The sequence below is a fragment of the Cupressus sempervirens genome, chromosome 5, assembly GCF_028749045.1.
Source record: "Cupressus sempervirens isolate cs-2001-9-10 chromosome 5, ASM2874904v1, whole genome shotgun sequence".
Classification (NCBI taxonomy): domain Eukaryota; kingdom Viridiplantae; phylum Streptophyta; class Pinopsida; order Cupressales; family Cupressaceae; genus Cupressus; species Cupressus sempervirens.
In genome coordinates, this window is record NC_143122.1 from 938,539,530 (window position 1) to 938,564,252 (window position 24,723).

Consider the following 24,723-nt stretch of genomic DNA (forward strand, 5'->3'; position numbering starts at 1 on the left):
AACAAAGAGTGTTGAAGATTTAAAAGGAAAATCACTCTTGCCTCAATACAACCATGACAAATGGAAAGGGAGACAAGAATGCTTTTTCTTAGAGGCATCCTTCAATGTCACAATGAAGGAGAATGGACTTGATGCTCTCTATAAATTTGAGAAGTAAGATAGTGCATGGTAGTTTTCCCTTGAATTTTCACTAGTTGGACAGGTTGAGATACCTTTCATTTTCTTGTTTCTTGAGTTATTGGGTCCATCTACCATGCCAAGAATTTGTGGCAAAGTAACTTATCTATTGAGAAACTCTATTTTTCATGCCATGACTACATTAGCCAAGAAAGCTCTTTGATTGGGGAAAATGATGCATGCAGTAGGAATTACCTAAATAATATGTTCAATTTTACATACTTGGGCATATAGGTAGTTAAATTAAAACATGTACAAAATTGCCTATCGGCTATTCCCTTACACCTCCTATGGTGCAACTACTAGTTGAATAATACATTAGCTTGATGTCTTGGAGTGTGAAGTTTTTTACCTGGAAAGGTTATCCCCATATATATCTATGTTTTCTATCATTTGCCATTCTTTTAATTTTATGATTCTAATATATTAAATTTGTATGTTGTAATGCTACTAAAATTTGTTAGATTTGTAATTTGCAATCACTTTCCTTCAAAGTTTTAATTGTAGAAATCAAATATGAATTTTTCCACTTTTATGACATAGTAGTATGTACTTGAATTTGCTTATTAGAAGCCATTGAAGAAATCATTGAATGAATGAATGAAAGATTTTAATAACGTCCACGAGGCTAGAGTAGCCTATGGGACCTACACAAGAAACCCACCAGGAAGGAGAGAATCAAATCTAGCTATAGGCTTTTGCTTAACTTGTCTTTGTGTCGCTGAATTTTGATAATCAAAGCCGTTGATCTCTTTACTTAATCCTCCTCAAATAAGTAGTTCAGGTCTCTGTTACAGGATGTACATACTAATCTCAAATAGCTTTATGAAATGTTCTTATTTCCCTTCGATTCTCTCCTATAAATTAGTCACCATATTTTGCTATCATATAACATTACACCTCTCGTAATCTTAAAAAATTAAAATGCTAACATACTCTAATCAATATACACTTAATTTTATTGCTAATTAAGAATGTTTTTCTATATATATAAAGAGAGAGAGAGAGAGAGAGAGAGAGAGAGAGAGAGAGAGAGAGAGAGAGAGAGAGAGAGACATTCTTAATTATACCATGAAATGAAATCTATTACAAGAAATTGTATGGAACTTATGTGAACATGAAAACTTTAGCCCTCTTATTTGAAAATGGAACTTAATTAACATACTATATATATATAAAGGTACCCTTTGCCCGTCATAATAGTTGTAGTTGGGGCAACTGTTACACGTTTGCAGGGGGGCCGATCCCGAGTGAATCCATTGATCTTCTGGATCCGCTTCTAGGAGGTCTGGGAGTTAGGGCCAACTATATAGATAGGGGCTGGGCCTATCTTCTATAGTGGGAGTGGTGGGGTATCTTTAGTTATATAGTCGTGGGGTTAGGCGGGCCGGATCCACTTCCTGAAGGTCTGGGAGTTAGGGCTTTTGGGAGGAGTGGGCTCGTCCCCCGACATAGTATGTTAATTAAGTGTGTGTGTATGTATATATATATACATTTTCAGATAAAAGAGCTAAAGTTTTCATGTTTATATATATATTGAAAAACATTCTTAATTATACCATGAAATGAAAACTATTACAAGAGATTGTATGGAACTTATGTGAACATGAAAACTTTAGCCCACTCATCTGAAAATGGAACTTATCTCGAAATGAAGTTATCTATCACTAGTTAAAGAAATACAAAGAACACTCACTAAAACGGCAGCAATTTAACCCCACGAGCTATTCTTACTAAGCGCTCGATACTCATCCTCCCTTTCTTACTTCGGCATTGTCAATGGCGATTTGCGAAGATATTTTTTTCTTCTCTCAGTCGACTGGATTGGACGCGCACAGAAATAAACAAACATACAAACGAGCGTTTGTACGTGCCACCGTCTGATAAGCCTCCGCTCCTCAGAAGCGACCGTGCCCTTATCCGTTCTGCTTTCAGGTACATTTTTCCGCCATTTTTTCCACATACACATCAACTCACTTATTAGAGTTTATCTCAAAATTTGCAATTTTGCAATTTTAAATATCCATATAAAATTTTTCTTCGCAGATCGGCGTACCCATCAGCTGTAATTTGCTTATAGTGTTGTCAATCTGGCGTTGTTTGTAAAAGTCAGCTGTTTTGAGAGCACGAAGGTTCCTCGTTTAACCTCGTAACCCTTTTTAAAGGTATGTTTTTAACAGTAGGTACTTATGTCAACTGTTTGACAAAATTCTTATCCGAATCATCCATCAACGAGGTTCCATTTTCTTGAATTGTTATCATATTTCGTATGTCAAAACTCATTAAGTGGATTAGACAAATAGACCAGTCCGGTCATACAATTGGCATATCCATTAAGAATTATGCTAATATTAAAGAAAAACTCTTCCTGTTCTGTATCTTTGCACTTTACTCATTGTTCTGATCACTTAGCACGCGGATTTTTATTTTTTTCCTTCTTTATAGTTTGAAATACGTAAAAAATTCTTCTACATTTCTCTCGTGGTAGACTGATGGCTATAAGTGAGCCTTAATTGTATTGATCCATCTGTATTGTAGCATTGTATGCATCCGAGCCTCTTTACCATAAATCATCTAATTCTATGTAGACTTTAATTATATTACCTAGCTCGCAATCTCTCATATAAATTTTAAACCGTAAAATTTCCTTGATTCACGGCGTCTTTTCAGTGCAGCAATCCTGTTGATGCTTGTGTGAATAGACAGTAAGGAAGACGAGAAGCTTGGCTACGGTCCCAGTTTAGTCTTCTGGTTAGGAAGTCCTACCCACAGCCACACTGTACGAAGGTATATAGCCATGCCTCATGTATTCCTTTGACTTTTCAGTTCTCAATTTTTCTGGGAATCTCGATCTTATCATTGAATATTAATGGGTTTAATATTTTAGCAAGACTTTTTCCTGCTGCCCAAGTATTTGCAAAAAATGGCCTTAATTTATGTTCTTAGGATCATCTAGTATTTGTACGTTCATCAAAGCTTCTTTTTGTTATCTATTAGACCTAGAAATAGAGTTGTCTGTTGCTCTTCAATTGCCTGCGTTGTCTGCCAGCCCACATGATAAAGTCGTTAAATTATAATGTCAGTTTACTAGTTGTGTAAAGTAGTATTGATATATATTGATTTAGCCTCCAAGTTTTTGTCTTGTCGAGTTGCATTAGATGTCCAATCGGCAAACTTTTTATGGCAATGATCTTTTATAATTACAGATTAAGGTTCAGTGTGAAGTCTGAATCTATTGAGATTTTATAACCAGGAAAGCAAGGAAAATGCGTTTAAGGTGGCCCCCTTCCTGGCTAAGTGTTGGAAGTATTCATGCCTAGCAAACTCTGTATAGGAAAAGCATTGGTAAATGTTTATTGTTAATGGGAAACTTGGATTCAATGGAAAAACAGCAGAATGGAAACCATCTACTTCAGCAGCAACAGCAGACTCATGCTCAAATCCCACTACAACAGGCCCAGCATCAACAGTTACAACAAAATACAAGGGTAGGAGAAAATGGTGTCTCAAAGACGCCTGATAGGATTAAAAGAGATGAATGGAGTGAAGGAGCTGTTGGTACTCTTCTGGATGCTTATGAGTCCAAATGGCTTCTTAGGAATCGAGCAAAGCTCAAAGGAAATGACTGGGAGGATGTTGCAAAACAGGTTTCCTCTCGTAGTTCTGGAGCCAAATCAATGAAAACTCAGTCACAATGCAAAAACAAAATAGAGTCTATGAAGAAGCGATATAGGGCAGAGGCTGCTAGCACTTGCAATCCTGGATCAGGACCTTCTGCTTGGCCCTTCTTTACCCGTATGGATGGATTGTTAAGATGCCCTGCATTGCACCAGTCCAAGCCTGGCACTGCATTTCTTGATACAGGTGGGCAGCCTGTCCTCACTGATTTGGGATTACAGGGGTTGCCAAAGGTGGAAATTGGAGACTCAGACCTAGTTATCAGGAAAGCACAAGACATGCGATCTAATCTGGGTGAATTTATAGAAGGAAATCGAGTTATGATGGTGGTGGAAGCAGAGGGGCAAATGCAGGACAGCAACCAGGAAGATGGATCTAATACTTTGCCAAACAGAAAGGAGAGTGCAGCAGTGGATAGTGACACTAGTACCCCTCGAAGCAAAATTGCAAATGCGGGAGAAGGTTCAGGAAAGGGCCTTTCATCTAAACGTAGGAAGAATTCAACCAGTGAAGTAGCAGAAAGTATAAGATCTTTTGCCGACTCGATCCTCAAGCTTGAGCAAGCAAAGATGGAAATGTACAAGGACTCAGAACGATTAAGGGCTGAGACAGAAGTTAGGAGAGGTGAGATGGAACTCAAGCGCACAGAGATCATAGCTAAAACTCAATTACAGATAGCAAGATTATTATCTGGAAAAAAGGGCAAACAAAAGCTTGGTGATACAAATGCAGCCTTGAAGTCAGCACTTGCTGCAACATCATCACCTCAGCCAGATAGTAGTGTTCGAGGCATACCGGGACGAGAAAATTAAGGTGAGCATTAAAAACTTTGAACAGTAATTAAAGTATTGACATGCCAAATAACCTAGAAAACTTTGCTCACTACTTGGTATAGAGTTTTGTCATAATATGTCTTGAATTCTAAGATTTTTTTTTTAAATTTGCGTTTTTGACGTTATTTCTGTAATTTACTGTGGAACTGCCAAAAAGCTGTTTCTATAAGTTGACAGCATTATTGTTTAAATATCAACTTTAATTTCAGTAATATGCAGTTGGTGGTATCTCTTTGGATGTCTATGCCATGATACTTTTGTTACCTCTATCCACAATTAAATCTTTGGTCCCAAACTTGAAGCTTTTTATAATTGATTCTGATAATTTTCTTTTTATTGTTAGACTGAGTGTAGGTATAAAGGATACACAGTTGCAACCAGAATTGTCACACCCCTCCCAGCAAAGATACTATTAGATTCAACAACTTTTTTCAAGCCTCTATTAGTTAAAAAAATTTCCCATATGTTCGGACAGTTTTAAATGTGCCCAATTTTTAATGGGGCTTTAATTAAATTCATTTTTATTAAGTTGTCAAAAATAGATGACACGTTTACATGATGACTTAATATTAATTAATCTAATAAAATAATGATTTATATATATATATATATATATATATATATTTTTTTTTTTTTAAATTAATTTATTAATAAAGGTAAATAAATGTACAAAACATGCATACTTGTGTGATCTGATTATCACCATGTCTATGCCAAAACCCCTTCACACAAAATGACCTGGTATTAACACCAAGGTCCAAATGCAGTCTACTATTTTACAATGCCTGCTGACATATCTACTACCTATGCCCTTAATATAACACAACAGGGCCTTTATCATATCCTTTTAATTCGAAGGGGATGTAACAAAAAACAAAACACAGACTATGTAAACTCCATATTTTATGCTTTCCTTGTGTTATTCATTGATCTGTTCACCCAGTAGTCCTCTGGTGCATATTCCACCGCTTTGTTCTTCTTCTTTGCTAGCCATTCCACCCTAGCCTCCCTTTCTTTCTTCCTCTCTCGACTTCCTTCATGTGGATGCTTTTTCAGCACAGCCCAACCATTCATGGCATCCTCCCTCCTCTCCTCCCTGCTAGAGGTAGCATTCCATACAAGATAGGGTTCAATTTCCTCTATTGTACCTGCCACTGCCCTTCAATTCCCCTTGACATCCCTAAATCCAACACCTGGCTCAGCTGACATGACCAAGTGGATTAGTCCGCCCAGCCATTCTGGTTTAACACATGCTTTCATCACACATATCACTATCTCCTTTGAGTCTAGTTCCAAGCCCCGTGCCAGTAAAGCCAATGAAATATCAATGTTGGATCTGTATCTGTGATCAATGAACGTGAATTTATGACCCAGAAACAATTCCAAGATTTGCCAGAACTCTAGGTTGTCCACCATGAAAGCACTCTTCATGCGCTTCCTTGTCACCTCCCCCTGGAAGCATGTTTGCTATTGCACCATCCTCAAGGAAAAGTTTGCCTACAACACACCATTTTGCTATCTTCTTTGTTCTTTTAGATACCAAATGTGAAATGACCCACCAAGTTATCAATCTCTTGCTTAAATGTCTTCTGTCACCTTCTCACATGCTAGAAACTTTGCTTCGTCTAGACTCTAGACGCTTCCCTTACTTGATTACCAAGGTACTTTCAACATCTCCTACACCATCCTCGAGAGAATGAACATCATTCTTTATTAGATATACTTTAAATGATTTCCCTTGAGCCTTGCACAAATATCTTTAACTTCACATCGCATGCCCATAGCTCCCCCCTTCGATGGTTATCTAACTTGCGTATTTGAATTTCGATTAAAATCTAAATTCTACTTTAAACTTTACCGCCTTTCACCTATGGGAAAGGGCACCCCTACCCTTGAAGAACAAAGCACGAAAGATCATCAAACTCCACTATCATTTCGAAGGTGGCCTTCCTCTAAAGGCTCCAAATCCAAATCCCAAAAGTCTTATGAGAATTCCCCTTTCAGTATTTTTGTTACATGTAAAAATTTGAAATCTGCAAATGATCTCAACAGTGTATTGATTTTCATCAAGAATTTGTTCAAATTTCATGCACTTGTCTCTCCTTTCACAATTGCATCTGCAATTATCTTCAAATCCCTTTCCAAATGAAGATTTTCCAGTTTCAGTTTCTTGGCTACCTTAATTGTTAATAGGGCAGCCTGCACTTCAGCCTCATTATTTGTTCCATCATTTAGTTTCTTTGCTCCTACCACAAGAATGTTTTCTTTCCAATCTCAAGCCACATAGTTTTCACAGCCTACAGGTATAGGTCATTTAATGCATGCTGATAAGAGTTATAACCGATATAAGTAAGTGCAAGATAACATAAGAGAACTGCCAGATCTTCCATTGATATCAATCACGGTTTACATCAAGTGATACGCACAACACCGGTGATACCAATCATAATGATGATGATAATGCCCTCTTCCTTCCGAGGGACTGTACTGTAACAACCAGTTTTCCTGGGTCTTAAATTAACAACTAACAAACTCAAAGAATATAGTTATTACTTCAATTTCATAGGAAGACAGTTATATCAGTCATGTTCATGTGAAAGAGATTTACTGTTAAAATTAGTTAGACAAAATTTCATAACTAAGAATTGAAATACCATAAATGAATTTACTATGGAAACTAAAATCTACATACCATGGAATTTGAACTGATAAATCATTGTAAAACTGCTTCTGCAATCACCTAGATTAGTCCACAAATACCACTATAACAATATCATATAACGACTACCATTCAATACCGCTATATCAAAATCAAATGATGATTACTATTAAATACCACTATATAAAATAGGGTATCACATACCACTGTATCAATCAGGGCATCGATTACCATTGGATCATTTAGAGCATCAAATACCACTATCACTTAGAGTTTCAATTACCATTAGATCATTTAGGGCATCAGATACCACTGTATCAATTAGAGCGTTAGATACCACTGAACCAATTAGGGCTTTAGATACCATTGTATCATTTCTTTCCTTCCGATTGCTTAATTGTGGCAATAATTCAAGATTAGAAAATATGCTCATATTTATTATTCATATAAATGGAAGATTGATATAACAATCCATCAGATAAATCTATCTCTTGCAACTAAATGTAAAATAACTGTAATGATGATATAACTCGATTAATCTTACCTTCGTCTTGCATATACGTCATAAAAGTAAAAATACCTATTTCCAACAAACAATTGAATGTTTAGCTTATCTTTGTTTGTTGTACGTCCGACAACTTGGAAGAGGTGAAACATTGTCAAGGGCTTAACCACCCAACCTCGGACCATAACTTATTTCCACACAATCTCTATCGAGAAAGACCCTCCCTACCCAGAATAGACAGGGATCATCTTATCATCCACTGAGCATCCTGGTATCTAAACACACCATTTGACTTGATAGCAGGAGAGTAAACATGTTCATGCATGAGCTTTTAAATGATTCTTTTAAAAAATGATAAACATTGTTATGTCATAACTGATATTGTTCATGTTATTATGGATTCTTTTCTCTCACCTCATCACCCATTTTTTTGGCTATACAGCCGGGTGAGTCCCAAGTGTTCGGAATTCTCCAAACAACCGGTTCTTTCTGTTGATTCTCAACTGTTTCATAATTAACATATATATATATATATATATATATATATATATATATATATATATATATATATATATATATTCCAGCTTATCACAATCTGTGATTACATAATTATGTTCTTTAAAGATTTCAGAATTGATTGTTTAATTCTAATATCTAGTGACATAATGATTTATGGATCCATACTATGGATTACTTGGTTATCACTTGCCATGATCTAATCTATTTTAAAGAAAATTAATTCTGTAATATCAACCAGATATCAAACGCAATCATGCTCACTTATGGCATGATAAAATTATTGACTAAGCCCAATCAAGCAGCCAAGTCAAGTAAATTATTATTTGCAAGGATTGTATTAGAAGTAACAAATGATGATGATGTTAACAATTCATAATCGAAAAGGCACTATCAAAGATTCAAAATTAATACTATGAAAGGACGTGTCTCATCCTTATACCGATTCATTGGCAAATGCAAAATTTATATAAATGTGATCAGTTTATTCTCTCAAGGACCCTCGAAGATTTCTTATAATATATTTCATTCCTTATTGGAACTATTCTTATGAACTGCAGCTACATAGACTACTCGCAGGTCGCAAGTATATATTGCCTCTTCATTGACGACACCATTTGCAGTAATTATATCATAATATTAGACACAACATTATATATTATTGCAAGAACAATAAATAATAATCAAAGACAAGAATCATACAATGGAGGCCACAATGTGATCGGCTCCCTCTCATTCTTTAGCGCTTATCCTCAATACCCTAGCTGGAAATGCTTGCTCGGCTAAGTTGGAAACACACAAAACTGAACAGGGTCGGAAATTGCAAATTATTAATGGTAGATTGCAGACGTATCAAGGGCATTTGCAGACGTTTTAATAGTAATTTGCATTTGATTCAATGGCAAGGTGTAAACGCATCAATGCAGGGTCGAATTGTTTTATGGAGCAAAGGAAATCTGAAATGTAGCACGGTGGAAGAAGTTCAGGCACCAAGGAGAATGGTGATCCCGTCTCTCCCTCACAGCTTCCTTTATAAAGAACTAGCCGTGACTTCTCAACTTCCATTGGTTTCAAAGAAAGAAATCCATTCGAATTCCAATTATTAATTTGATTTAACATGCCAAATGTTAATTGGTTAAAAGCAAGAATATTAAAAAGAAAAGAATAAAGTTGGAAGATTATAATTCGAAGGTTATTATATTTGAATATTATTATAATTTTATATTATATATGAACATGTAAATATTTTAATGGGGTGACATCACTTATTAAACTATTATAATATAATGGTGTCATTTCATTTTTATATCTATATGTACGTATATAGATATATCTATTATAATAATATGGTAAAAGATCATATTAAATCCTTTGAGATACGTTTTATATTTTGACCCAATTATTTATGTTTCTCAAATTATTTATTTAAATAGCTCATGTGGGCCCACAGATGTATCTTGTTTCAAGTCGCTAGGTCCTCAACCCATCTGCGTAATGATGGTGATGCTCCTGTGCCTATTCATTTCTGACAATGGTTCCATCCCTTCGACGTGTTTCCTGCAAGGAAATTCTCCGCAATTAAATCATATTATCATAACAAGATATAAATAATCATAATGGCTAGTTGCCTTTCCAATAACATGAATTCGTGATAAATAATCAACTAGCATGTTATCTTCACTTGAAATTATAACGACTAACCATCTTACCATTTCATAGGATTATAACCAATTTAACTGTCAACTGACTTTATGTGAACTTTAACGGCTATATTTTAAATTAGGTCAAAAATTGGGAGGTAACATGTACATATAACCTCCAAGGGGGTGTGATGTGAACAATCGTGACCATAATCACCTACCCCTTGACCACGCTAACGACCAACGACATGATTAACATTAACAACATTTTAGACAATGCATAGCATTATACCTGACAATATCACCCCCCCTCAAAAGAAAGTTGTCTCTTGACGATCTGCAATCAAAATGGAATGATGTTAAAACTCACAACCCACACTACACTGTACAAAGAGAAAAGAAAATCAGGATAGGGGAGGCTGAGAGTGTGTCCCTGATGTTGTAGCCACAGATGACGGTGGTGGGGTTGCTGGTAAGCGAGCCCGCAACTTGTACACCTGTTATGTTCTGAGCTGCAAATCCTGATCTGTGATCAACTTCCTTTCCATCGTCCTCTTCACTATCATAACTCCCTCTAGTAACTACTCCTTGGTATCAAGTTCCGCCATAGAACTCGCCACACATGACTCCAATACAACCTTAGTTGTGTTGGCCTCCTCCAGCCAAGTCAACAAAGTATCCCTCTTTGTTCGCATGGCTTCCCTCTCGGCCTCCATGACTACCCTCTCTGTGGCTCAAGCCCCCCTCTCTCTCGAGCCACATCTCCCTTCACCATCCACAACTTAGTCACCAACTCCATCCTAGCTGTCTCACGTGTGGCTGACATGCTCCGAGAACCGTAAGATGTAGTAGCCTTTCTTGAAGCCTACTCAATCTCCCTAACCAATACAACTACTCGAGTCTCTCTTGGTCTGTCTTGGAGTGCCCAATCCTCGAACATGGCCAAGGACTTTGTCGTAGGCCACCCCCTAGATTCATAGCACATTGTGAACTGCTTTATATATTCTACTTGTACAAATGTCAAGAGCCTCTCCAACTTTTCTATCACCTCCTCCTTATTCTATGTCTGAACAGAGGCTATCTCCCTTGTAGCTCCTACGACCATCTCTTGCAGGTACTGGTCCATGTCAACCTCTCTAGACTCCATCCCACTACGCTCCTATCCAAGGGCTTGTTCAACACTCACTGTCACAGACATCTCCTAAGTAGGTCAGTGGTTAACTCCACTAGAGTCTTTGGCTCTTTAGGGGGTTGAAAGATTATTTGCTCCAACACCACAGGCATTGGACTAATTGGTGAACTCTCAGCATCCAAATCGGCTATTTTTGGTGGGGCTGGGGGGTTGTGTCATGGAGAGGTGAGGGTGCCATGAGTTTACATGTATTGTCTCCTCCTCGAGCATCTCACCACACCCTAAGATCTCCATCTCTCTACATAACATTCTCTCCTATGTCTTGCCTGTTGGAGGTCTCCCCCTTGTGGCTCAATACCTAGTAACTCCATATCAGGTCTACTCTCGCCAACCTCCTGTGGTATTGTAGTTATAACCAACTCCGTCAACGATGGTGGTGGTGCAACTAAAAACTAACTTGTAGGCGTACTTCTAGTACCCCAATTTTAAGCTTCCAACTTAGCCCATCAATTTCAAAGATCAACCTCCAAGCACAAATTCATGAACACAGATTGTTGTGCAAGAAAGTCTCATGTCAAGGTTGCCTTTTGCTTCACTGGTTTGTTAATCCTGGCATCTTTCAGTTGGCATTCTTTTTCAAGTGTTCCTAATTTCAGGAGTGCCATTCCAGAGGGGAATGAATTTGTTATTTTAGGGAGAAGCTTAAAGGAGTTATGAGAAGAGAATCAAGGACTTTCATAGAGAACCCTACTGGCAATCGGTGAATCCGCATCACTATGGACTAGAGATATTGGATTTCCATTTGGGTGGAATTCTTCAATGCTATATCTAAGTTCTCGTGTATCACAGATACTTAAAAAAAGGTCTAGAAAATTTGTCTATGGTTTGTCATTGGGAATGATAAGCTGTGCAGTGATGGAAAATCTGACATATGGAGTTGCCATTTTGATGCTGATAACATCTTGGGCAGATTTGTTTTCCAAGCTACCTTGGCTACTGGAAAGTTTAGGGACGGTATCTCTAGACATAATCATATTAATGCAGGCTTATTATTTTAGCTGCCGGTAAGATAGCAAATGAGACCATGCCAATTTGCTACCTACTTTTAGTCCTCCATATCTAGAGCCAAAGGCAAATTTTAGCAGAGGTATATATTTTGCATCAAGAGGCAGTGGATTGCTTGACTCAACAATAGCTCATGAGGATATTATCACAATGGGTCACCAAGTAGATAAGTTTGAACACTATTCTTCTACCCTTAGGAAGACATACACATCTGGAGCTGCACAGGCAAAATCCTACTTTAAGAAATGTATATACATTTCATTTTCATCTTTACATTGACGATTTTCCAAGTTGTGTACAGCATCATAACCATGGGTCTTGGAAGAGCAAAAATGCGCCGCTGGAAAGTATGGGAAAAAGAGACAGGTCGACATAGAAGCTCAATTAAGAAAACAAGACATTGCACGCAATAAAATTGTAGAGAAGCGTAATATACCCTCAGCGGTAATGCAGGTAAGCAAGCTCAATGATCTAGAAGCAGTTAGGAAGAGATCAAGACTTATGCTTCTAGCTCTGCTAATTTCAAATTGAGAGTTTGAAGAAATAGAAAAAATGAGTTATGCAAGTAATCTTGTTTTAGGGGAAGATGAACTTGCAGGTGGTAATGGTGCCACCCATGGCCTCACTGCAAACTATAGTCAAACTCCCTGGCTGGGTATGACGCCAGAAGACGCGGCAATCCATCCCCTTTCACGAATTAAAAGGAAGTATCCCAATGTTGTTGGAGCGGTGTTCACTTTGAATGTTCAAGAGATTCATACTGGAGCTTGTCATGGATAGACTTTCTAGTATTCAGTCAGAAGCGAAGGCATGGAAAATGTTGAAGTTTATACCATTCACCTGAGTTGTGAGTTCTTGGCAAATCGAGAGTTCCAACTTTTCCTTGTTTGCAAAATGGAACCTTGTATATTCAAGTAGTATATCATCATACTTAAGATGACACATCCACGGCTAGTGAAGACATGGGGGTCGCGAAAGGAGTTTTAGAAGTTTCAAGGTCTTTCACATATGAGCAAGAAATAACGTCTGTCGAGCTCCGTTGCAAGGGTGAAGATGAATCATATAAAGAGCAACATCCACATCCATTGCGGCAAGGTCGTTGAATGACCCAAGCATGAAGAAGTTGCCTTGGCGGAAAATGCCCTCCCATATTTGTTTTCCACAAGGAGAAGCTATTTGTTCATTTTCCGCAAGGAGAAGCTATTTGTTCATTTTCTGCAAGGAGAAGCTATTTGCTCATTTTCCGCCATGGGAGAAGCTCATTTTCCGCCACGGGAGAAGCTAAAAATGAATTTTCAGCTATAGGGCAGTCACCAAGTGCATCGCGGGGCAAGCACAATGAATCTAAGGATATTGAGTTGGAAACATTTGCCGACTAGGAAGGAAGACCTTTGAGCAAAGATCACTATAGTGAAAAGCTGCATTGTTTATTTATGCAACGCAGTTCTTCGATAACGTGGCTTTCCCGCCAATACTTGTAAACCTTGTGACATTTTTCAATGAGGTCATGCATTTGGAAATCGCAGAATCAGCCACTACACTCACGAATTTCATCGGCACTTCATTTCTGGTGGCACTGCTCGGAACAGAAGCAGAGGTTTGCATTAGCAGCAGATAATGTGAATCATACCCAGGGAGAAGGCACCAAGGAAATGCGGAATCTCGGTGACATATGTTGATAAAGATGGTGTGGAAAAGACAATATAGGTGCCAATAGGGATGTCAATGCTCGAAGCTGCTCATCAAAATGACATAGAGCTGGAAGGGGCCTGTGAAGGATTGCTTGCGTGTTCCACTTGTCATGTGATTGTCATGGATGAGGATTATTATAATAAACTAGAGGAACCAACAGATGAAGAGAATGATATGTTAGATCTGGCTTTTGGTCTTACTGAAACATCTTGACTGGGTTGCCAAGTGATTGCTAAACCAGAGCTCGATGGCACTTTGCCTTATATTCTTTATTATGCACACATGCTAATGTTAGTCTTTTGCCAAATCATCAGATTGTTGATGAAGATGTCCCAACATATAAATTGGAATATCCTTTAGAGACAAAGAATTTGGATTCTTAAAAGGCACAAAATTTGCACATGGCATTGTTGATAACAGTTCTCCTTGGTACTTGCATGGTGATTGGAGATGGCATATTAACCCTAGTGATTTCAGTTTTCTCTGCAGTATCAGGGCTTGAACTTGCCATGACAAAAGGCCATCATGAATATGCAGTCGTTCCTATCACTTGTGTTATATTGGTTTGTCTATTTGCCTTTCAACATTACGAGACACACAGGATGGGAATGATTTTTGTGACTTGGTTTGTGTGCATTGGTGCACTTGGTCTGTACAACATTTTTCACTGGAACTCGCCCTGTGCATGCATGACACACATTATACAAATCTGTAAAGCCACGACTAGTGTTCGAGGCATATTTGGTCTCCAAGTACTATAAAGCAGACATTAGGCCTGATAAGTAAATATGGTAAATGTAAAGGATACAAGGAGTGCACATTTTGTCAATACATATGAACTGTTTGGCAGAATGTCTTGAAAATGTTCTTCTCTGAATTTAGAACTGAGAACTTAAACATCAAACATTTTCTTCATTTTGCTCATGACAAATCATTATGTAGAAGATCATGATTTCCCTTGCTCGAGGTAGGAAGATAATTTGTAATTGGTGCTAGACCAGATGTAAAGGAATCTGGGCCAGTCAGATTTTGGAAATGAAGAGTCAGGGAATCCTAGCAGTTACCAATATTCAGAAGACAATTTCAAACTTTGAAGAATCTTTTGCATTAAAACTATAAAGAGCGATTTCATTAAAATGGTGAGGGTATTAAAGTTAAAAGAATGGGATTCCAAAAGATTGAAAATAGATTATCATTAAAAAAATGATTAAAAACTTGGATTAGAAAGAATCAGTTATTTTGGTGACTGAAGGGCCACAGTCAGAAAAAGGAAATGTTAAATAGGAATTTGATGAAAAAAAGCGGGGTTCTTCTTTTCTGCAATAGTAGGTATTGCTGGAGTAGAGGGGAGATAGTAGTTTCATTCATGCATTTCATTTCATGTACTTAGGGGATTTGTATTCTGATTTTTGTAATCGATTTGACAAAGGGATTGTGAGCAAATAAAGTTGGAGTATTCTTATTTGTTGTGTTCAATGTGAAAAGAGGTTTTATGCTGAATCAGAGCATTTGGTTATTACTTTTCTGATTATAATCAATCGAAGCATGGTTGTATTCAGTTTTGAGCACTTTCTTGCATCTCGAGTCAAATGGCAAATGGGTTGTAGATCAGAGTATTTCCAACTGTTTCTATTGCAAAGATTAGAATGTTTAATCTTCTTTTATTTTAGTTTCATTTCACTTACATTATTTACATTCATATTACATTACCGATATCAAGAAGTCATAGGAATTGTGTGTTCTTGGCATTGGCTAGATTTAGGAGTTAAAATCTGCCTGAGTTAGTTTTGTCTAGGGCTAGCTTGGTTTTCCTCTTCCTTTCTCAGGTTAAGAACGTACCAAAATTAGTTTAGGAACAAACAAGATTCATTGAATATCTTTCCATAAGGGAGCTGTACCTTTCAATTCAGAGGAAATCTATCAACTTGATGATAGATTATCCAACTGTTGGTATTGGGTTGTTCTTTCAAATTTGGGCATTTGAGAATTAAATTAAAAAGAACCAATCTGTTCACCAACATAACTCCACTGCCAAAGATATTGAAACTATCTCCACTAGGGGTGCTGAAACCACCTTTGATGCTGTTGCCAAGGGTGCCATTCTCAATTTGGTCAAATGCTGGAATTGTTGTGGAGGTCACCAATCCCGTCGACAATAGTGGAGTCAAGTGTTCAGTGTTTGAGAATAAAGGTCATGTGAACAAAACTTGCATGGGTGTGGGTGGGCATTGAAGTGACTGTGGCAACTGTTGACTCAACGAAGTCATCCTCAGCCATGTGACTATGCTCCTCTTATGAGGCACTAGAGCTCTAAGACATCTCCTCTCGTACACTGTCGACATCCTTTGACTCCGACTCTGTGACAACTTGCCTTCACCACTTTTGCCTTGAAAGTACCTTCTGACTTGTTGGCATGTCCAAGTAACTCCAACACATGATGGGGACTCGCCAAGCATCAGGGGGCTAGGTCTCACCTCCAGTGAGTCAGATGGAATCTATATGCATGTGGCATCCAAGAATAGGCAGGTGGCATAATGTGGCATGTAAAATGTTTTGTGCTGCAAGGTCATGAACTCGTACATTCTATCCACCAAGAGTGTAGCCCAATCATATATGGTGTCATTCATCAGCCCATTCATCAACACTATCCGAGGGAGGGCAATATCAGCAACATGACTCGACCCTATCAATCTACTCTTCACTATGTCTATGATACATCACCACGATCCTTCTGCAATGAAGGACTTCTTCATCCCTCGCTTTGTTGATGGCTTCACCACAGGTTCCAACTCTGTAGGTGTGAGGCCTTGAGATACCAACTTTATCCAAAATTCCTTTGCCTCTTTTGTCATCTTTCATGCCTTCATGTCAATCTTTTTTCTATTGCGCCTTGGTATACCAAACACTCATGTAAACTTTGTGGCTGTGAATGAACCCCTCAAGTCCCGCCCGAGATATGGAAATCCTCTTATCCGGGAATGCCTATTGAAGGTCTCTATCGTCACTTTGAGTTGCCTTTGTACCTGTACAGTCCTCAAACTTTTTTTTATTAGGTCATCTTTAGGTGTGTCTTGCCACTGTTTCTTGTATTCAAGCCTGTTCAAGCCCTCGAATGCCACACTCTGTTATGTCATTGCATCCCTCGAAGGAGCTAACGCCATCTGAACTTTGGGCCTCATCTTCTTCTTGCCACTGCTAGAAGTGATATCTATTTTACCTGCAACTTTCACTCTTGAAGGTAATACTTGAGCATTTTTATTCGTGCTGCTATTGGAACTACTTGGCTATGACTGCAACATAGATTTTGAGTTTCTTTTTCCAGCTGAATCTAGTAGTAGCTATCACCTCTTTGTCATTAATGTGGAAGAGTAGGACAAAAAAAACGTTAGGGTGTATATCCTTCCTCCTTCAAGACTATCCAAGTTTGGAAACAACCCAACCACTTGGGAAACAATTTTGATGTTGCGTTTTACAACAACTTGTTTCAGTATGTCCATGCGGCGTTTTCCTGCCACTATTGTGTTGGGTAGGCACCCATGTTATTGCGTTTAGACCTTATTTTGTAAAAAATCCTTTTCTCTTCAACGTGGTCCTAGGCAATGGGCGTTCCTTGTGTGGGTTATTACTTCTTCCACTCACGCATTTATTCCCTCAGTGCTTGCTCATAGTCTCTCCATGATCACGTCTCCCTTCTATTGATTTCATTCCTTTGGTAGTGGACGTATGACGATTTTTTATTTATGCTTGTTGATGGTAAGGATGGCTTTTTCTCCTATACCGTACAACACCACACCCGTCCGTGTTATTTTGCCTCTGCACCGTGTTTAAAATAGAGAATACTGAGGAGGGGTGAATCAATGTTCTACAAACTTTTCCCCACAACTGAATATTGTTAATTACTTTATAACTTGCATATGAAAGTAAACCACATGTAGAGAACTCATAACACCATTATTTGTTAACTAGGGAAACCCTAGCCAAGGGAAAATCCCGGTGGGGATGATACCCACTAGATGATTCACTAAACAATAGGATCTTGTTAAGGATATTGACCCTGTTAGGAGTTTATGAAGTACATATAGTATCTTGAGTCCTTGTTAGAGGACTTGGCCTTGTTAGAAGCCTTAACCCTGTTAGGAGTTGGTAGATCAATTACAATGTATGGAAGAAGAGCCCATTGCCCTAACATGCAATTATACAATTCAGTTCCTTCACAGAATAGATATACATACAATATTTGCTTGCTGTCCTCGCACTTTCTCTGATCTTACATCAAATTTCGCATCACATAAGGTTCGTGGACGATTCTCATAATAGTTAGCATGTCACATCTAATCACGCAATTTCCACAATATCTGCGCATCACATACATTTGCTGTGCAACTCACTTTCCCATTATCTGTGCAACATAAGGTCTTTATTTAATAGCTTTCACATTCACAAATTGTTGTTTAGTCAGCTTCCATGTCTTCACACGCTTGACATAATATAAAATAATATCCACATAGTTGGCTTAACATGACTTAGTAATTATTTTGAAACCAAAATAATTCCTAAAGCCGTACAACTCTATTTTCTGCTATGCTCTGTTAAATACCAGCATTGTTAGACTTACTGTAACTTGCGTCATATTGACTGTACACACATGCGCACTGGTACACATCATAATGAAGGTGTCACAAAACTTTCCTCAACCGCACATAAGCTAACTCTCTAGGCATAGTCCGTACTGCTAAGATTTGTTCACTATACTGCTGCAAACTGTCTAATACTTAGACAATTTTCTGTCTGTGAATGCACAAATGAAATGCTGAGTATATGCTGCCATAAATGACAACCATCAAGACATCTAACTGACCATATTGCCAACACACTGTACAACACAAGTCTCATCTTTCTCCATCATCGTACGACATGTGCTTTTGCATTGCCAATGTGTTTTTTTTATTGTATGTCAACGGCATGAAGGAAAGTGCGTGCAGAAGATTCACCATGTTTTGAGAAGTTTCTTAGTTTGGTCCCTTTAGCAAAGGGTGTCGGTATCCCACCCTATAGTGGGAGTCGTATATAGTAATCTCACCCCATGGCATGCCCACTATACAGTGAATCTACCATAGGGTTTAGCATTCTTTTTTAATTTAATTTTTAATTTTGCTAATATTTTTTTTTCTAAGCTACTTCATGTGGTGGTTCCCTCCAAGTCAAATTGCCCTGTGCACCAGTTTCATCTTTTATGGTAGGGCTTTAGCTTAGACTTGTTTATCGCCTCCAAAATCCCATGTGTGTTCAGTGTCCATAATTTGATAGCACCATTGTCGCCAACTTCCCTGACTTGGTACGAACCCAACCATTTCACCTTAAACTTTCTCGGCTTCATCTCATTCCTTCCATTATATTTCAATACCAATTGTCCTAGGGTGAATTAAGCCCGTTTGAGGTTCTTGTCATGCCACACTTTGCGTCTTTGTTGTGCCACCTTAGTGGCCCATTGCATCATCAACCTTCGTTCATCCAACTTGTTTAAGTCGCAATCTCTCCTGCAGGCTTTCCATATACCCCAATATGTTTTCAATGCGAGTTGGATGTTGGGAAGTGTGAACTCCGCTGAGATGACAATTTCCTATCCGAACATCATCTAGCCCAGAGTATCGATGGTAACTTATCCTCCCAGTCAACTTGCCCTACTCCGCATAATTTTTATATCATCGATACCAAACTCTTGTTTGTAGCCTCCGCTTGGCTGTTAGTTTGGGATAGTATGGACTAGATAATGAATGAAAGATCTTGAACTTTGTTGTGAGCAACCAGATGACATGGTTCACGAAGTAACTTGTGTCACTAGTCAATTGGATAGGGATACCTTATTGTGTAATAATTTTCTCATAAATGAACTTTGTTGTACTCACTACTGAGTTGTTCGGCAAAGCCCATGCCTCCACCCACTCCGTTAGGTACTCTGTCGCCACCACAATGTACTGACACCTTTGAGCTCTACTTGCCTTCAGAGGTCCAATGAAATTCAAGTCCCAATGCTCAAACAGGTCTTGCACATGTGAATAATTAAGCGGCATGAAATCTCTTTTCAATTGGTTTTTCCCCGCTCTTTAACAACTAGCATAACTTACGACCCACTCCCTGACATCGTTGTACAGAGTAGGCCACCATAACCTTGCAAGGAGTACCTTCCATGTTGTGGTATCGGGTCCCATATATCCTCTGACTAGCCCTTCTTGTGCTTCCCTTAGAACACTTAATATTTCCTCCTCCATGACACTTCTCCTTAGTACTTGGTTGGGTCCCATTTTGTATAACAACCCACAAATCAATTAAAAGGTTTGTCTTCTAAGTACCAACTTTCATTGCCCACCCGGTGACATGTCCCTCAAAAACTGTGAGGTTGAGAAATACTCTGCAATACCCTTATACCATTCCGGCAAGACAACGATGTGAAATTAGCATGCGTCAGGAAAGTGAAGGTGAATTGTTGTAGCAAACAACCATCTGCTCACCCTCCCCTATATAATTAGTTCATTCACTAGGTATGTTAGCGCCTGGTGTTCCATGTAGAACGTGAATGCCATCGCCAACTATGTTTGAACTTTTGTACGATGCAAACCATTCCGAGGACCTCTCACTCCGTCATACTTTAATTCTTTGCCCTCAACAATAGCCTATAGTGAAATAAATGGGCTGGTCTAAGTCGTCCACCCATTTTAGAAAGTAAAATCTACCAAGATAATTGAGAGGGGGTGGGGGTTGAAAACAGTTATGCAATTAAAACAACTCTCAATATCCTTATTAAGGTTGAAACATGTAAACATTAGATGCAATAACCACAAAATGATAACCATACACAATAACACCAGATCTATTGACTAGGGAAACCCTTGATCAAAGGGAAACCCTCGATGGGGATGGTACCCACAAGATGATGTACTAATATTAAAGTTCCTTGGAAAGGATGGACCCTGTTAAGAGTCAATGAAATACAATTAGTACTTATGAGTCCCTGTTATGAGACTTTGAATCCCTATTGGAAGATTCCAACCCTATTAGGGTTAAAAGGAAGACAAAAGGACCCACTGTTCAAACAACTTTAGTACTGTCCTCACTGAATAATACAGGTTTACATCAACAACTGTCCAACAACTACTTTTTTGTCAAATACAATTCCTTGTAACCTCACCGTGCCTCAACTGCACCAAACACTTCTTTGATCCAAAAGATGTTTACATGTAAGTTCCCACAATACATTAAATAGATATGACCACATATCACACTTTATATCCAAGGAAATGACCTTTCCTTTATACCAAGTTCTAGAATAAGTTATTGAGGCAACCTTGAGGCTTTCTCAATTTACAATAATAATAAAAGACTAACTTAAGATATTACATTTACACGTTACATTACAATATTACATCTTATTCACAATTACAAGCAATCTATCGGCTCACAGTCTTCATAACTCTTCACTCGGTGATCCTCTGAATGTGCGTGACTAACCACAACATGTCTTCTACCTCTGTCCAAGTCTGCTCAACCAGAGTCCATCTTTGTTAGGAGATATAGTCAAAACATTAGTACCCGCTTTCTTGAAACTCTATCTAAAAGCTGCCATCAACAAATCCATCATAACTCTGTCTAGTTTTCATCTTTCCATATGCGCTCTTAATTGTAGCATCTAGACATACTCTAGATCATAATCCCAAGTGTGCATAAGGTGATCTTAAATCCTTGAACTGCGCGAAGCCAAACTCTGCCTGCTACTTTTCCAGTCTTCACAGAATACCCTGTATGTTGACATCAATGACAAACTCTGTCATGAATGCAACACGAAATCTCTGAATCATGTCTCCAACACTGCTAGGATACTTCCCCATAGGAATACCATCCGCATTCATGCTAACAATGTCTCCCTTGGCATTGATGGCAACATAGATGAATAACATCTAAGTTTCATAAATACCAAAATGTGTCTTTGCTGCATTTACTCCCCCATTCATGTTGTCCATGAATGTCACCTGTACTATAACCAACATGCACAAGGAAGGTGTTAATCTCCCTCGTACATCAACATCTTTTCAAATCATTTTCATCAATCAAATCTTCAAATCCCCTTCATCAATCAAATCTTCAAATCCTCTTCATCAATGAATATGAATCTCTTAGGAACATCTCTCCCCCATTGACATCAATCAGATGTGTTATTCTCTCCCCATTTCTGTATACTGTACTCATCTCTCCCTCAAAGGATAATCTTTCATAGGATGTTTTTCATGTACTCTCTCCCTCATTGACATCAGTGACAAAGGTATCATTATGTCAATTCTCCAAGTATGATTTGTAATAAGCTCAAGTGTCCAAAGGCACTATAAAATGCCAGTTACCAAGAGTCCTTTATGACTTGGCTCAAACACAAATACTCTCCCATAGAGGAAGCATCAACATCCAATCCAGATAAAAGAAATAGTGTTTTGCTACCATTGGACTGATGCAATCTTTGCATTAACTACTCAAAAGTAGGTTGGGGCATAACCCCAAACATACCTCTCAAGTACTCAAATGTGTCATTTGCAAAAGGTTTTGTAAATATGTCTGCTATCTACTCCTTTGTGCTAACATACTCCAATATGATTTCGCTCTGCAACCTTTTCTCTCAAAAAATGATAATAGATATGTGCATTGTCTTCGAATGTAACACTGGATTCTTTGACATACTCATTGTACTTGTGTTATCACAATGTATGATTATAGGCTCTATAAACTCAATCCCAATGTCTTTCAGCATTTGTTTTATCCAAATAATCTGATTACAATTGTATGCTGCTGCTACATACGCTGCTTCTATCGTACTCTATGAAATAAAGTCTCATTTCTTGCTTAGCCAAGAAACCAATCTTCCTTCCAAGAAAAATGCTCCACCACCAGTGTTTTTTTCTGTCATCTACACTTTCTGCCCAATCCACATCAATGTATGCACAAAGTAAAATCATTTGATTTGTCACACCATAATCCATAATCAGGTGTACCCTTCAAATATCTGATTTTTTAAATTTATTGTTGCATGCTATCTCTTTAGGATTTGTTTGCAATCTTGCCACAATTCCAACAGCATTAGCTATATCAGGTCTTGTGTGTGTCAAATATTGCAATCCACCAATCATAGATCTGTACTTTTTCTGTTCAACAATAGGGGATTTATCTTTGATAGATAATTTGTGTCTAGTTACCATAGGTGTTCTAACAAGTTTACAACTTTCCAAAGCAAATCTTTTCATCAATTCTTTAAGATACTTAACTTGCGATATGAAAATGTCATCTTTGTTGTAAACAATCTGCAATCCCAAGAAATACTTCATCTTTCCAATTATACTCATCTCAAACTCTTTCTTCATTTCTACTGCAAATGCCTTGCTTCATCATTTCCTCGAAAAAAATTGTCATCCACAAATACCTCAACTATCAGTAAGCTGTTGTCAATCTTTCTCAAATATAAGTTACTATCAATATTACCTTTTACAAATCCCAAACTTGTCAAATACTTATCCAATCTCGCATATCAAGCTCTAGGTGCCTGTTTCAATCCATATATTGCTTTCTTCAATCTGCAAACCATATCCTTTTGATCTGTTAAAGGAAAACCATCAGGCTGCTCAATGTATATGTCTTCTTCTAGTTCTCCTTTTAGAAAAGTTGATTTGACATCCATTTGATACACTGTAAAATTCTTGTTAGCGCATGCCAAAAACATTCTCACTGCTTCTAATCTAGCAATAGGTGCAAAAGTTTCTTCAAAGTCATCTCCTTCTTGCTGTTAATAGCCTTTACATACCAGTCTTGCTTTATTTCTTACAACCTCACCTTGTTCATTCATCTTATTTTTGAATAACCATTTATTTCCAACAACATTCTTATCCTTAGGTATAAGAACCAATTCCCATGTATTGTTCTTCTCAATCTGTTCTAGTTTTTCTTTTGCTTTAATTCAATAATGATTTTTGCAAGCTTCTTCAGAATTCTTAGGTGAGAAATCAAACATAGTTCTTGTACCTTGTTTCTTGTCATAACTTCTCCGTCTTTATGATCTGTTCAGCAGGGTGGTTTTTTATCAAATTTATGTTAGGTGTCACTGCTTCAACTCTGATTCCAGCTCTAGGTCCAGATCTAGATTCTTCTTTTTCTACTCCTCTCAGAATTTCAGTCTGCAGATCAGTGTCAATCTCATAAATAACTCATGTTCAACATTCTCTTTGTTGGGGCCTTGGATTAGTTTTTTCATTAGAATTATAATAAAGTATTCTTTTTTGAATTCTAAACCTTTCTTCAACTCCCACATTTGTGCGCTCTCAACAATAGTCTTAGTTCTCTGATTAAAACATCTATATATCTTACTTTTCAATGAATATCTAAGGAACATACCTTCATCACTTCTTGAATCAAACTTTCCAATGTCATTATCTCTTTCAATATAACACTTCCGAAGATTCTGAAATATTTTACAGAAGGTGTATGTCCAAATCAAAGTTCATAAGGTGTCTTACCAATGTCTTGTCTGATTTGTACTCTGTTCATAGTGTACTCTACTTCTCTCCAAAAGATTTTAGATACATTGTTTTCAAACATCATTACTCTTGCTGCCTCTGTCACTATTTAGTTCCTATGTTATCCCATTCTATTCAGGTGTTTTAGGGGCTGAAAGTTGTCTCTTTATACCATTATTTTCACAAAAATTGTTAAACTCATTTGAAGTAAGATCCCCTCCTCTATCAGATTTCAAACATCTAATCTTCAAACCAGATTCATTCTCACCTATACTTCTAAAT

The 24,723-nt window shown here is 37.8% G+C and overlaps 1 protein-coding gene across 8 annotated transcripts in view; it reads left to right on the forward strand.

Annotated features, from left to right (window-relative positions):
- Positions 1-1,850: 1,850 nt before the first annotated feature.
- Positions 1,851-24,723, forward strand: part of LOC149559044 (uncharacterized) — a 78,666-nt gene continuing 55,793 nt past the window's right edge. Inside the window, exons 1-4 of one of the 8 annotated variants that reach the window (XM_089832996.1) lie at positions 1,851-2,112; positions 2,224-2,342; positions 2,853-2,964; positions 3,431-4,668. In XM_089832996.1, coding sequence (XP_089689122.1) covers positions 3,540-4,667 — 1,128 coding nt within the window. In that variant the 5' untranslated portion in view covers positions 1,851-2,112; positions 2,224-2,342; positions 2,853-2,964; positions 3,431-3,539 and the 3' untranslated portion in view covers position 4,668. Of the gene's footprint in view, positions 2,113-2,223; positions 2,343-2,847; positions 2,965-3,383; positions 4,669-24,723 lie in introns of all 8 variants that reach the window. The other 7 variants (XM_089832995.1, XM_089832999.1, XM_089833000.1 and 4 more) reach the window with 7 other exon arrangements.